The 13804-nt window shown below is 34.2% G+C and overlaps 1 protein-coding gene and 1 pseudogene across 2 annotated transcripts; one reads left to right on the plus strand and one right to left on the minus strand.

The window, feature by feature from the left end:
* Positions 1-1100: 1100 nt before the first annotated feature.
* Positions 1101-8650, plus strand: LOC110664847 (uncharacterized). 2 transcript variants are annotated; one of them, XM_021824716.2, is made up of 14 exons: positions 1101-1433; positions 2786-2867; positions 3194-3297; positions 3623-3749; positions 4026-4120; positions 4372-4495; positions 5390-5470; positions 5978-6076; positions 6449-6607; positions 6712-6769; positions 6876-6958; positions 7367-7411; positions 7672-7848; positions 7920-8650. In XM_021824716.2, exons 1-14 carry the CDS (start codon positions 1396-1398, stop codon positions 8403-8405), a joined length of 1758 nt encoding a protein of 585 aa, XP_021680408.2. In that variant the 5' UTR covers positions 1101-1395; the 3' UTR covers positions 8406-8650. The 2 variants fall into 2 exon arrangements, with proteins under 2 accessions (XP_021680408.2, XP_021680411.2); XM_021824719.2 differs by having other exon boundaries at positions 1102-1433; positions 6882-6958.
* A 1089-nt stretch (positions 8651-9739) lies between these two features.
* LOC110664866 (uncharacterized) lies at positions 9740-13140 on the minus strand (annotated as a pseudogene).
* Positions 13141-13804: the final 664 nt, after the last annotated feature.

The raw sequence follows: 13804 nt of genomic DNA on the forward strand, positions 1-13804 counted from the left end.
ATGTCCATATAGTATCGGAGAGATTGCTTAAATCAATCCACTCAGTATTCTCTCTTTTATCTTGCTAGATCTATAGAAAAAAAATTTATAAACAGCATCAAAAATCATTAAAAAAAATTTATTAGTGTAACATGTTTAAGCGATAAATCATTAAATTAATCAATACATTTGTAAATTTATCTCATAATTTCAATGGAATAAAATTAATAACTATTCCATAAGTGGAAAAATGAAGAATTTAGAGTTAGAAAAGGTAATTAAATGTGAAAAGCATAGAAAAATGAAGAATTGATGGTAAAATTCAGTGAAAGTTAGGAATTGATAATGTGAATTTGATGATTGCTATTTTGTAGGTTTGGTTGTATGGATGAATTTGAGCTTAATGATGTTTGATGGCAAGGCCTTTTCTATTCTCAAAATGTCCAAACATGTCTTTGGAATGGTAGATGATGATAATGATTTTTGTTTTTTTTGGGGGACCACTAAATAAGAAAGGAGCCTTCCCATAATGTTGCATTGCACATATTTAAATCTCAATTTTTATTTTTTTATAATAACTATTTATTATTTAATAATATGATTAGTAGTGATATGATTATGGATTTAACTTTTATGGCTACTATTTGAAAAAGTTTCTTTTAAATATGTAGACTAAATATAGGTATATTTTATTAAAAAAAATTAATTGATATATATAAAGTTAGTCTAAATACAATTTATGATATTGGATTTATTTATTTATTATTGATATTCAAATTTAAAATTTATAATTTTGGAAATGATTTTAATAATATTAAATTAAAATTGATTGATGTGTTTTTATTCTAATTTATGGTACACTTTCTTATGAATAAATCCAAAACTTTGGTTTGGCATACCATGAAGTGCAAATAATAACTCTAAAAGGTCAAATTCAATTGAATTTCCCAAAATTGAACTAAGAAACAAAAATTTTCATGCAAATAAGCTAACACAGTAGTGAAATTGAAAAAACAATGTTCCAACACAACTTCCAAAGACCATATTAGTCTTGAGCATCCTCAGAAATTAAAAAATGTTAAAGAAAATAAAAGTAGAAGTCTTTTTTTTTTTTTATAAAAAAATAAATTATTCACCTTCATCTCGACTTCCTCTTTCTCTCTCTGATAAAATCTGATTCGGATACAGATAACAGGCAGAGTATCTTCTCTTTGCTGTTCCCTTGTTTTGTTCTTCCCTTCTGTCCCTTTTTACTATTTTTAATATTCCATGGCCTACATATTTTAGTACTTTATTTGCTATACGAGTGAAATAGAACAGCTAAGAAAGGGGGAAAAAAAAGAAGGAAAAAAAAAAAAAAAGAAGAGAGAAAACAGGAGAAGAAGCGATCAAACAACTTGATCGTTTTCAATCTCTATGGAACAGCTCGTCAACTTCATAATACGGCCTCCCAGGTAACCAATCTCCTCTCTTTTGAATTTTTTTTTTTGTGTCTGTGTATTTTTGTTTATTTTCCCCCTCAAATTTATACATAGTTTTAGCGTTTATTAAGTTTGGTTCCTGAGTTACAGGAAATAGAATTTGAATCTCGGTGATCTAGTATCTGGGTTGAAATAAATTTTGATACCCTTTTCTTAATTTAGCTTATTTTGAATTTTTGGCTCGAGCAAGGGACGAAAAGGCAGAGCACGAGATTCAAATTTGATTTGATTTTGATTTTTTACTTGCATCGGTTTCTCGGCGCAGAAAGGTGTATTAATTTTGATTTAGTATTGGTTTCTATGTTAGGATTCAAATAATCTGCCTTGTATCTTTCTTGGATAATTTGTAAGAATTCGAGATCTCTGCGTGCTAATCTTGGAGTTACAGTATACGTAATATTGTTGTGCAAATCTCCTATGTTTGTTGGCTTGTTTTCTTCTCTTACAAAAACTTTATGGAGAACCTTTTAATTTACTAGATATGTTTTGATGTTCTTTTGTTAAATTTATAAGATATTTTCATTAATTTCTCAATCATATTTACAGTACTCTGTGGAAATTATATATATATATATATATATATATTTCCCTCATGCTGTTGAAAATTGCGATATTTCTCTTTAGGCTGTTTAAGATTTGAAATTCAATAGGAGTTTGATAAGGTCAGCATGTGAGGCTCAGGGCTTTTTTTGTTCTTTTACTTCTAGTGACTTGTTTTTTTGCTTGGGATTCGTGTTATACCGAAAGCATGGAAAAGTTGATATTTTATTTCAATTTGAATAAGAGTTCAGAATGGTACAGACGGCTGTCTAAACTCTAAACTGCAGTTGTATTGTTGATTTTTTGAAATAAAAAAATTCTATTTGTCTCTGAATTGTGAATTTGAGGTCAAATTCTCATTATTATTAGTAATCTAGTTCAACAAGGTCAAGTTTTCTAGTTCAGACTTCAAAGACATCTTGCAGTTAGATCCATATGCTTATAAGCGGGTATGCATTAGACAGCCAAAGGAATGCTACATGTTGTTTACAAATATGTTTATAAGTTTTACCTGTGCTTTTAATGAGAACAGGTGAAGAAATATTTTTGAATGAGTACAGAACTTTTGTATTGAACACTAAAGGAAAAAGAAACTCATAGTTGCACAGTTCTGATTGTGATGCACTTCTGGTATTAAGGTTCAATAAGAATGAGGCACACTTACATGAGACACCTGATATCAAGGCTTTATGATGCCTAAATGAAGGAAATTTGAACTTTGTTAATTTCTTGTTTTATTTTTCTTCTTGTGGCTTTTAAATATTCTATACATTTTTGGACTGCAGGGCTGAGTACAATCCAAAACATGACCTGTTGGATCAAGAGTTTATGCTGAAAAGGAAATGGTACCAGAGAAAGGATTTGGAGGTAAATCAACATGCTATGTGGGTTTGTTTACCTTATAATTTTTTGTCCTCCATTTTAATGAACAATCTCAATGGCATTGTTATGGTGGTAAACTCTGACTGAAGAGTTCTCCATTCATCACAACTTTTTATCAACTTTTTGTTGATAATCTTGTTCATTTTAACTTTTTTTTGAGAAATGATCTTCTATCCTTTGGAGTGTTGTTTTCTTTATTTTGATATATTTTCTTTTATTTATCATAAGTGAAAATCTTTATACCTTTCAGAAATTTGAATTTTTTAAATGATTATTCAGCTCATTTATAAGGCATTTTGAATATTCTGCAGATTAAAAATAGCCAGGGAGATACTCTTCAGTGCAGTCATTACTTACCCATTGTTAGTCCTGGAGGAAAGCCACTGCCGTGCGTAATATATTGTCATGGAAACAGGTAACTGGGGAGTTATTGTTGATCAGAATGAACTTTGTTTCTTTGTTATGGGGTTAATATATGTAGATTCAACTAATATTCTGAAAGGCATTTTTGGTTAGCATGTTATCTTCAAAATTCATAGAACTTTTATTTATCTAGAATCCAGGTTTTAAGAATTTTCAACTCCTGTTGGTAAGTTGGCATCACAATTGAGTTGGTGAAAGTGAGTTCAGTCTTTTTAGTCCCAGAGCTTATATACAAATGATCAATCAAGTTGAATTGCCTATATTTGTTTTATTGAATTGATTGTTACTTATTGGCAGCATGTCTTTGCTTTTGGCAGTGGGTGCAGGGCTGATGCGAGTGAAGCTGCTATTATACTGCTGCCTTCAAATATTACAGTTTTCACTCTTGATTTCTCAGGATCTGGAATTTCTGGAGGAGAGCATGTCACTCTGGGGTGGAATGAAGTAAGTGCCTGAGCATCTTGTCAAATATATTTGATAAGTGAAGTAGGATGTGTTCATTGTTCAACCACATCATCCAAGTAGATTGATTTCCAACCTCCCTCTCCCTTCCTAATAGATTCTATTAAGTACATGGTATATTAGAATTATGTTTCATATTTCTCCTCAAAAGCCTTTACAAAAGTTCTGTTCTACTTTACACATCATATTGCAATTTTTTTTTTCTTTTAAAGTTGTCATTGTAGATTTGCCATCTTACATTCTTTGGTTGCTTTCCAGAAAGATGACCTCAGGGCTGTGGTTGATTATCTGCGGCAAGATGGAAATGTCTCTTTGATTGGCTTATGGGGCCGTTCAATGGGTGCTGTCACCAGGTTGTCTTCTTCTACTTGCTGTCATTCTGTTGTTAGCACATCCTTTTTTTCTTCTTTTTTTCCCCCTCCCTAAACATTTGGAGCACCTTGCTGGGAAATTTTATCGTATTCTGTTTTACTACTGTGTGGCACTTTTTTACTTTGCTTTTGCTTATTCAATTGCAAAAAATTTTCAACTACTTTGTTCTTTGCCCTTTGCAGTGCTTTCTATTTGCTTTCCTGTAATTAATATTATGGATAATTTTTTGCAGCCTGATGTATGGAGCTGAAGATCCCTCAATTGCAGGAATTGTTCTTGACAGTCCCTTTTCTGATTTGGTTGACCTGATGATGGAACTTGTGGATACATACAAATTCCGTTTCCCCAAATTCACTGTAAGTAGATATGTTTGGTCCCATCATAACAGTCATTTCTTTTGTTGATTCTAGCTTCCATGTTTTGTGTGCAATAATGTTGTAACTTTATGGACGGCAAAAGAATTTAGCAGTTTGAAGTTTCTTATGATAAGAAGCTTTGAATGATATACAAAGTAATGGAACTGAGAAGTTGTGATTTGTAACAGATCTTTATAATCACCTCTTGGTTATGTATACTTGAGCTTTCTTTAAGTTTTCCATGCTGCCTGGGCTTGGAAAGGCAAATCAGTGACATTGGTAGCTCATTTGGTGGTTTAAAACTTTAAATGGTTTAGTAAACCCCAAGGGCTGGTTTATAGTCTTGGGTTCAGGTATCTTATGAAGAGTCAGCTTGAACACAAAACCCAGTACAGCCTCTATGGTGGTTCCTCTATTTCAATAATTACTGCAGATATGTGAGTTAGGACACTTCGCGTGTTGGAGTATAAGATGTGTGTGCAGATATACCGGTCTCCATTTTTGTAGTAGGGGGAAAAATGAAAATGGAAGTAAACGTGGAGCGGATGGCATGTTAATGACTTAAGGTGATTGTTCTAATGTTTTAAAGTCAATCTTAGGTGCATTGCTGTGGGAATTGATATACTTCTTTGAATGGTTAAATTTGTGAATGGCATTAGGAGCATGCTTGTTAGCCATCTTCTTCTTTTAAAAATTTTGAACTTGATATTGCACCCAAATAATAGTGGTCTTTGTTTGTTTGTCGTCCCAAACAGAAACTCAACCACTCCTTAGACTGTTTGCATATATTAATAATTGACGCAATTATGAGTGCTCAGATATTCTGTGTGAACCTTCAAGAAGTGGCTCTTATATAGTTCTATAACCTTGACTCTTTTCTGTTTCCTGTTTTAGGTGAAGTTTGCAATACAATATATGCGAAAAGCTGTACAGAAAAGGGCAAAGTTTGACATAATGGACCTGAACACTATCAAGGTCTGTTCACACTTGTTTGTTAGATTGTATATCTGAAGATTGTTTTTTTGGTAATAAAGAACTTATTAATACAAATTTTCAAAACTTACTGTGATGAATTTGGATTTAATCCAGTAAAACTTGATATTATCTTTGGAAGCTTTAGGCCTATATGCATATTTATTCTCTTCTTTGATTATTTTGCTAATTGCCTACTCTCTCTAAAAAAGCTTATATGATTTACTTGCATAAATCCAAATCTAATAGGGATCTATATTAGATGATTCATAGCTGTATTAATTTAAATTGAATTCACTATTTGTGTGATGCATAGTGGATTATCAGATTATGCAGTTATTGCTGGACAGTAACTTGATAGACTTTAATTTCAGTTCAGCAACAAAATTCAATAAATTATTGGAGGATTGTTAGTAGTAATAATAATAATAATAATAAAGTCGTTGGTATTATTTACTAATTTTACCTGTTAATCCAGAAAATTATTCCATTAATCATATTGTATTACAGGTGGCAAAGGCTTGCTTTGTTCCGGCTTTATTTGGGCATGCCATTGATGATGATTTTATACAACCTCATCACTCAGATCGTATATTTGAAGCTTATGTTGTAAGTTTTGTCCTTGTTACTGATGAACACTTGAAGTAATTTGTGTACTAATTGTTCAGTTATGCATCAATTTACATCATTTTTTTCCCTTGAAAGTTTGGTCAGGATTTCACAATTAAGTTCTGAGGGTTGCTATTCCTGCCAAATTTTGACATATATGCTTTAGATTTATCTTAAAAATTTAGGTAATGGCACTTACATTTTTCAGGTTAACTTAGATACAGTTTTGAAAGGTTTGTCAATTCACCTTCTGTGCACCATTGCTTTCTTGTGGTTTGACACTTCTGCAGATAGCTTGTTGATGTCTACTGCAGTGCAGTTTCTCTGATTCATACTGTGTTGCACTTGTTCTCTGCCACATGAATTTTGCAGGGAGACAAGAATATTATCAAGTTTGAAGGAGATCACAATTCTCCACGCCCACAATTCTACTTTGATTCCATAAATATTTTTTTCCACAATGTTTTGCGTCCTCCAGAGGATGAGGTGGGGGGAACATATTTTGACACAATGCATGATTACTGTGGTAAGGTAAATTGAACAAAAATGCATCTGGTTTTAGGTCCTGACTATATTTGAAGAACCAGATTTCATATCCAGTACAATTTGCCAATTGTTGATTGTTTTGCCTTCAGGGTAGTGGGAGCACTGTGCAAGTAGGCAATAACCTGGAATTTTCAGTTGCTTCTAAAGGCATGGCTCACATATATTTTGACATTTTAACTTCATATTGTTAATTTCAATCTATCCTTTATTTGGTGCTCTTCATTCAGTCATTCTCCTATTGATTGATTATTAGTTGCAGAACCATCAACAAGCAATGGAAAAGATTTCCATGCCCTTGAACAAGTTTGTCCCAAAAGACCAATGAGTCGAACAGAGGTCAGTGGTTATTTGGTATGCTTTTTGCTTGAATATGAGAAAGGTACTTGGCATGAAAACGGACAGTTGACATTTGTTTAAACTAAATGCCTCAAAAACCTATGTTATGCCTCTAACATTAGTTAACTTATACGAAATTTGGATGTATATTATAGCTCTTATGATCCTTCTCTTTTAACATTCCACCCTTCCAACTATAAGGTATAAATGTTACTGCAGGAGGGAACTAGAAAAGAGTGAACAGAATAAGAGAACTTGAGTGCCATTTTAATCCTGTTGCATGGTAACAAAGTAGTTTCAGGAAGTAGGTGTACTTTATGAATCTGAAAAGAAATAACACTTTGGTTTTTTTGGCTGTATTGTGTTATGTCTTGCATCTTATTGAGGAGATTTTTTGACTCTGTTCAGGTTCCATCCGATATTCCATCTGAGTGCAATCAATCTGAAGTTGAGGTATCCTCTTGCCTTTTTGGCTACAGAGTGGACAATACTCCTGACAAATTTAGCGTATTGGTTAGATGGTTCAGTTTAGGGACTATATGACCTGCAACAGCAATCACATTATTCTTTCCCTTTCTCCAAAACTCGAGTCCTTGTTTGTACAATATGATTTGGCCTTTTCCCGATTCATAGGATTGTAAATAGGGCTTGGTGGTTTACTGAGCACAAAAAGATCACTGACATGGCCTCTTTTTTTGTTTTTTTTTTGGCAGGGTGGAGAAATTGATGACGATCATTTGCCATCATCATCCAAAATGATAAGCTTTGAATTATCCAATGGTCATCCTTACGGTCCACATGTTCCAACAACGATGGATGATGATCAATATGTGGAGTATCAACTGGATGACTTGGCAGGTTTTCCATGTGATGTAGAGGAGGAAGAAAGGGTGAGTAATTTAGATTGCATGTGTGAAATGATGTTGACGTTCTCAAGACTTTGATTGCCTGCATTTTTCAGATGTTCATGGAAGCAGTAATTGCATCATTAAAGGACTTGGAGATGAGATATCCTAATGCTGAAGAACAACAGGCAAATGTCAACCCCACTTCCGTTGAATCTTCACAGAAACATTACGTAGATGCATCTTCCATTGCAGAACATTGTGATTCTTTGAAGACAGTAGAGCAACATGAGCCTTCAAAGATAGGACCTGCTTCCTCTCCAGCAATCAATGGTGAAAATTCAGCAATAGAACACCCATCACCTGATCCTACTGTGTCATCCACGGGACCAGCATTTGACACCTCACCATCTATGACGGAATCAAGAAGCACAACCACCTCTGGCCGTAGTGATACTTCAGGGAGCATCCAGAGCTCAATAGATACTGACTTGTCAAGTAACACAAAAGCCACATTGACAGTAGAACGGAACCCAGCAAGCCACATTATGGATGGTTTGCTGCGCCGTTGGGATTTCAGCTTGTTCTCAAACAATCGATGAAAAATTAGAACTTCTATTTTTTTGGGATTTGACAACCCGGTGATGATTTGTTTTTAAGTTAAAATAGCAGCAATGATTTTATTACTGTAAAATACACGAAATGAAAGGGAAATAGGCTCATTGAATGTTTTTAGAGTTGATTGTGTTGATTTTTATCTGATACAAATCATTTGTACTGTTCATTTGATAACAGGTTTGTAGTTATTCTTCTACCCACAATTAAGGAAACAAACTTTTGATTGCTATTTTCATTTATTCTTGTCATTTGCTTACGTGGTAAGGTAAAAAATTATTTCTTCATTTGATCTGTTTCTAATGCCTGTGGGTTTAGCGGCTCTCAAAGGGGCTTATCTCGAGTTCTTGTGCTGTCTACCAAACCAATCAGCTGGACAGCCAGTGTTTTGCGTTGGGACAACCTTTGAACTAGCTTTTTATTCAGATTTTTTATTCTTGGAATTTGATTCACATCATCATTAGTAACATATCAAAATGAGAGTTGGAAAATGAACAAAAGATACAATTTTATTGATAAATATAATAAAATATATGAAAACTGAAAAAACCTAAAACTCTATGAAGGGAAACATAAGTGAGTCTTGATGGCGGTTACATGTAGCAAAATTTTTAAAGTGAATAACGAAACTACATAAATTGTGTAAAAAAATTTTTTTTTCTGCTGATCTGTCTAGGCTATAGAGGTCATTGGACAAGTGGAAGAACTCCACAGAGAAAAAGAAAAACCTGCACTGATCACTTCAACAATTTCAGTCTACTGTCATCACTGACACTTACACAGCCCCTTATCCTCTTCCCAGATTCTGTTCCAACTCCATGGCTGTTCTTGCTCTCAGAAACCGCAGTTCAAAGCATTTTCTATTTTTCGTTTCCTCCTCCATTTCCCATGGAAATTCAAATACTAGTATTTATTCATAGCAGTTCAAAGCATTTTGCGATGTAAAGATTTAAATTCAAATATTGGTATTTGTAGTTGTGAGCTTTTCCAAATATGATCCTTTGATAGAAGCATTTTTTTCATCTTTGCATTAATAATTTTGTATAAAGTTTATATTCCTCAGTTCACATTTTAATTTTTTTTTTCTCAAATAGAGAATGACAATAATTGAAACATAATCTGGCAAGAATGATGGAAAAAATTTAATTTTAACTTGCAAATAATTGAATTGTTTGCATAGCTTGCATAGTTTCATCCATGTGATTATTACTTGAGACCAAAAAAAATAAAGAATTGTCTATAACTTAGTACACTCGTATTTACAAGGCCACAAATTCATTCATATGTGATGATTTATGTAGTAGTGAACTGGTATGAAAAATCACTGTTCTGTTGCATGGTTTTGCCTCTCTTCCAGCAACTTCATTGCAGTTCCAACCAGTGAGTGAATAGTTGTGCTCTGGCGGCTCAGCCCAACTGTGCCAGAGAATATGTTGAAGTTTTCAAGTTCTACTGTGGTCTCTGAAATATGCTCCAGCTCTTTCTCCAACCTCAGATCCTTGAAAATATGTACATTTTGTGCATTTTCTCGCATCATCCAAATTGCTAACCCTATGGCAAACCTCCTTATTCTTGGAACCTTGGTTGATGGATTTTCATGTTTTTTGAGGATCTGCACTATTGTGCTGGGCAGTTCAGCCTCTTTAACTCCTGCCCTTTTGAACATCATGCTTGATTCTTGAGAACTCATGAATTTGAAAACTTCTGCAGCAAGTTCAACCATTACTGCTTGCAGTTTATTCTCTTCTAACATAATTGCCATGAGCACCTGGCACAGGGAAAAAAAAAAAGATTTAGAGACCAAGGTTCTTATTCTAAATTTTTTATCGTTTAAATGAGTGGAAAAATGAAAACTCATGTTTTTGGCCTGTTCTGAAACTAGATTTCGCAATATATTACTTGAACTAGAATATGCTTCTGAGTTCTGATTTGATGCAGGAAAACACTTACTGCAGGCGCGGAAGTTGGGACTCCCTTTAAGCGGCTGAAGCAATCTGCACCATTGTAGGTAAGTAAGTTTCGTAGGATTCTTGCAGCATTCACAGCAATGGTGTTAGAACAAAAATAAATGTAAAAAATTAAAGAACATTTTTATTGAATAGAAAGAAATAATCTATATAACTCTCTTAATCCAAAGACTATTAATTGTGCTATTTATATAACAAAAGTCTAACTAAATATAATAAAATCCCATGTAAATCTTAACACTTAGTCAAGATTAGATCATTATTTTAAAAATTAAAATGCAACAACCTTAAAACTTATTATCCCTAAAATCTTGAAGGATATTATGAAGACTAAATCAATCATGTTTGAATTAGATTCTAACATTCTCTCCCTTAATTCAAACATGGACTTAAAACAATTTTTTTTTTTTTTGAATGGAGCACTTCTCTCCAGTCAACAAATTTGTGTGTTAGAGCACTTCTCTCCAACTGATAATTTTGGTGTACTTCTCACCATTTGTTGATGCACTTCTCACCAACCTTCAAAAAAGAGATTCTTCCTCTTGTGCTAAATTTGTGAAAAATTTGCATGAACCTCAAGTGAAGAAATTTTTTGCTCAAACTTCTCAGGGAGGCTAACAAATATTTTTTTTACAATTCTTTTGTCAAGAAATTCTTTACCAAGCAGTGTAATTTTGTTGGCTAGGGACACGAGCCTAGTGCAATAGTCTTTGACATTTTCAGACTCTTTCATTTTTTGAATCTCAAATTCTCTTGTTTGATCATTGCCTTCATACTCCTCCTTGAGCAAATCCCAAGCTTCTTTTGCATTTTCACAAGCCATAATCTTTATGAAAATGGTTTCAGAAACTGAAGATTCTATACAAGTTTTTGCCTTATATTTCTTAGCTCTCTCCTCATTGTGAATTTTGAATTGATCAGTATTATTTTCTACTGAATCCCATAAATCAAAAGCTTGTAAATAGGACTTCATTTTGATAGCCCATATTTGATAATTTTCTCCTAAAAATATAGGGGGTGAAGACAAGGAGAAATTGGTTGAGGCCATTGGTGAATCAAGAACTTAAAGGTTTGCCCATAGGATAGCTGAGGCTCTGATACTACTGTTAGAACAAAAATAAATGCAGAAAATTAAAGAACATTTTTATTGAATAGGAAGAAATAATCTATACAACTCTCTTAATTCAAAGACTATTAATTATGCTATTTATATAGCAAAAGTCTAACTAAATATAATAAAATCCTATGTAAATCTCAACACTTAGTCAAGATTAGATCATTATTTTAAAAATTGAAATGCAACAACCTTAAAACCTATTATCCCCAAAATCTTGAAGAATATTATGAAGACTAAATCAATCCTGTTTGAATTAGGTTCTAACAAATGGAACCTCAAGTGCTTCAACAAGTCTTTCTAGCACCATCAGCTTCAAAATGCGATGGCAATTACTTCTGCTCTCTAAGGCCAACATGGCTAGAGCTTCTCCTGCAGCATTTCTTATACGATTTGGACTCTCAGGAGCTCCATATCTAAAGAAAATGTTGAATAACTCCTTAAGAACTCCACCGTGCCGCCAATCCTCTCTCATGCATCCACTTCTAGTGCTGGATTGGTCAATATTTCTATGCCGAGTTTTTGCAGCATTGGCTGTTTCTCTCCATGTCGTAAGATATCTCTAATGTTGCTGTTGGTGAAAACTATCTCTGAAATCTCTCTATAACTGATACATTTGTCCCAATCTTCCGGAGGGTGTCATTGGAGAACCACTCACTCATTGCAAATTGGCGAAGAATTTGAACTCCAATGAGCTGCTCATCAGGGGAATTTGAAGCCAAGAGATACATGGCAAAAGTAACCAAGTCCATTTTAAGGCCATCAAAGATGCTTCCATTAATACACCTAGAATAAGAATCATAGAACAACTTTTTGATTGATATCATACCTGAAGGCCAATTCACACTCTTTGTTTACCTCCTCCAACAGTTTACAATATCCCACCTTCCACTCCCAGTAAGCTTTCTCCATAAGGAAAAAAAGAGCTTTTGCCAAAGTCAAGGCATAGAAAATAGTCAGAGCAGATTGCCTGTTCCTCTCGTCGGTATCCCCTTTTGAAATCTCAACATAGTGACGTTTGATGAGTTTTATCAATGATAAAGCTAAACAGGCTGTTGCACATGCAAGCTGGAGCCAATAGAGAAGCTTGCTTACATTTCTTGAAAGGAAAAAGCATTGAGCATATGGTAGAATAGGGACATCTGAGCTTGTCCATGTCGGAGTTGTCTTCAATTGGCAATCCCGCTTCCTATTCATTCCAGCATCAGCGATTGACCAGGTAGCTTGGTGCTGCCATTCAAGCTCATGATTCCTGCTGAATATTCGAGTTCCTTCTATCAATAATATAATATAACAGTAATGAACCAGAAGTCTGTTGTATCTAGACTGATTGCAAAACTTCCTAGAAGAACAACGGTTGCCCAGATAAACCCGAGGGTTCTCAGGCCAGTAGCTGCTATCTCAAAAACTGCAAGACGAAGAGCGAAGAGGGTGAGTTTCTTCTCTGTTGCACGTACCGGTGTATTTGTTGGAGAAACAGAATTTCCAGTGCTGTCACTCTTCTCCATACTACTGCGAGGCTCAAAAATGGAGGCGTCTGAAATATAATTGGTCTCGCTGAGCCTGCGAAGCTCAACAACCTGCAGACAAATGCTACCATTTTCTCCAGCGGATTTGCCTGTCACCATATTGCTGGATTAGACCTGCCTGGAAAATGGATGCTATATTGCACTAAATCAATTAAGGTAGGTGATTTTGTTAAAAGAATTGGCTTTGAAATGGAAAAAAAAAAAAAAAAGAGTATGATTGTGATATTAAATAGTTGCTATTTTTTTTAATGTTGCGCAGGAGAAAAATGAGAAGTAATATGTTGATTATAAAGGGAAGAATGATGTTGGGGAACACTTATATTCTGTGCAAATGAAGAGTTGCTTCACTTTCTCTGCTGCTTTTCCAGTAAAGTTCTTGCAATGTTTTGCTGTCAACTTCCCTTAAAACTTGGGCAGCAAGGGTTTTCTTTGCTCTCACTTATGGATCAGATCCCAAACACTCCAGAAGTTTCTTTTCTAGCAACATGCAAAATTTCGCCATCCTCTTTGTTCGTGTCTACCAAATCTAAACAAACCCATTTTGGGAGAGACCATACTTAACTCAACTCAACTCAATTAAGCTTTCTCTCCACTCCAGAGATCATCGTATTTATATATAGATGAATTATTAGTGCACCCGGTGCACATACACTTTCTCTCACAATCATGTGGGATCCACTTATATAATAACATGAAGGATCCACTTTCTGTGAGAGAGAGAGCATTATTTTACTATTTTTTAGTACTCCTGGTGCACCTAATAATTAGCCTTATAT

The sequence above is a fragment of the Hevea brasiliensis genome, chromosome 4 (assembly GCF_030052815.1).
Source record: "Hevea brasiliensis isolate MT/VB/25A 57/8 chromosome 4, ASM3005281v1, whole genome shotgun sequence".
Lineage (NCBI taxonomy): Eukaryota > Viridiplantae > Streptophyta > Magnoliopsida > Malpighiales > Euphorbiaceae > Hevea > Hevea brasiliensis.

Excerpts from the sequence above, each read along its gene's own strand:
- LOC110664847 (XM_021824716.2), top strand. The coding sequence starts at position 1,396 with ATGGAACAGCTCGTCAACTTCATAATACGGCCTCCCAG. Across the intron at positions 4,496-5,389 it reads TCCGTTTCCCCAAATTCACT|GTGAAGTTTGCAATACAATA; the intron begins GTAAGTAGATAT and ends TTCCTGTTTTAG. Across the intron at positions 7,412-7,671 it reads GCAATCAATCTGAAGTTGAG|GGTGGAGAAATTGATGACGA; the intron begins GTATCCTCTTGC and ends TTTTTTTGGCAG.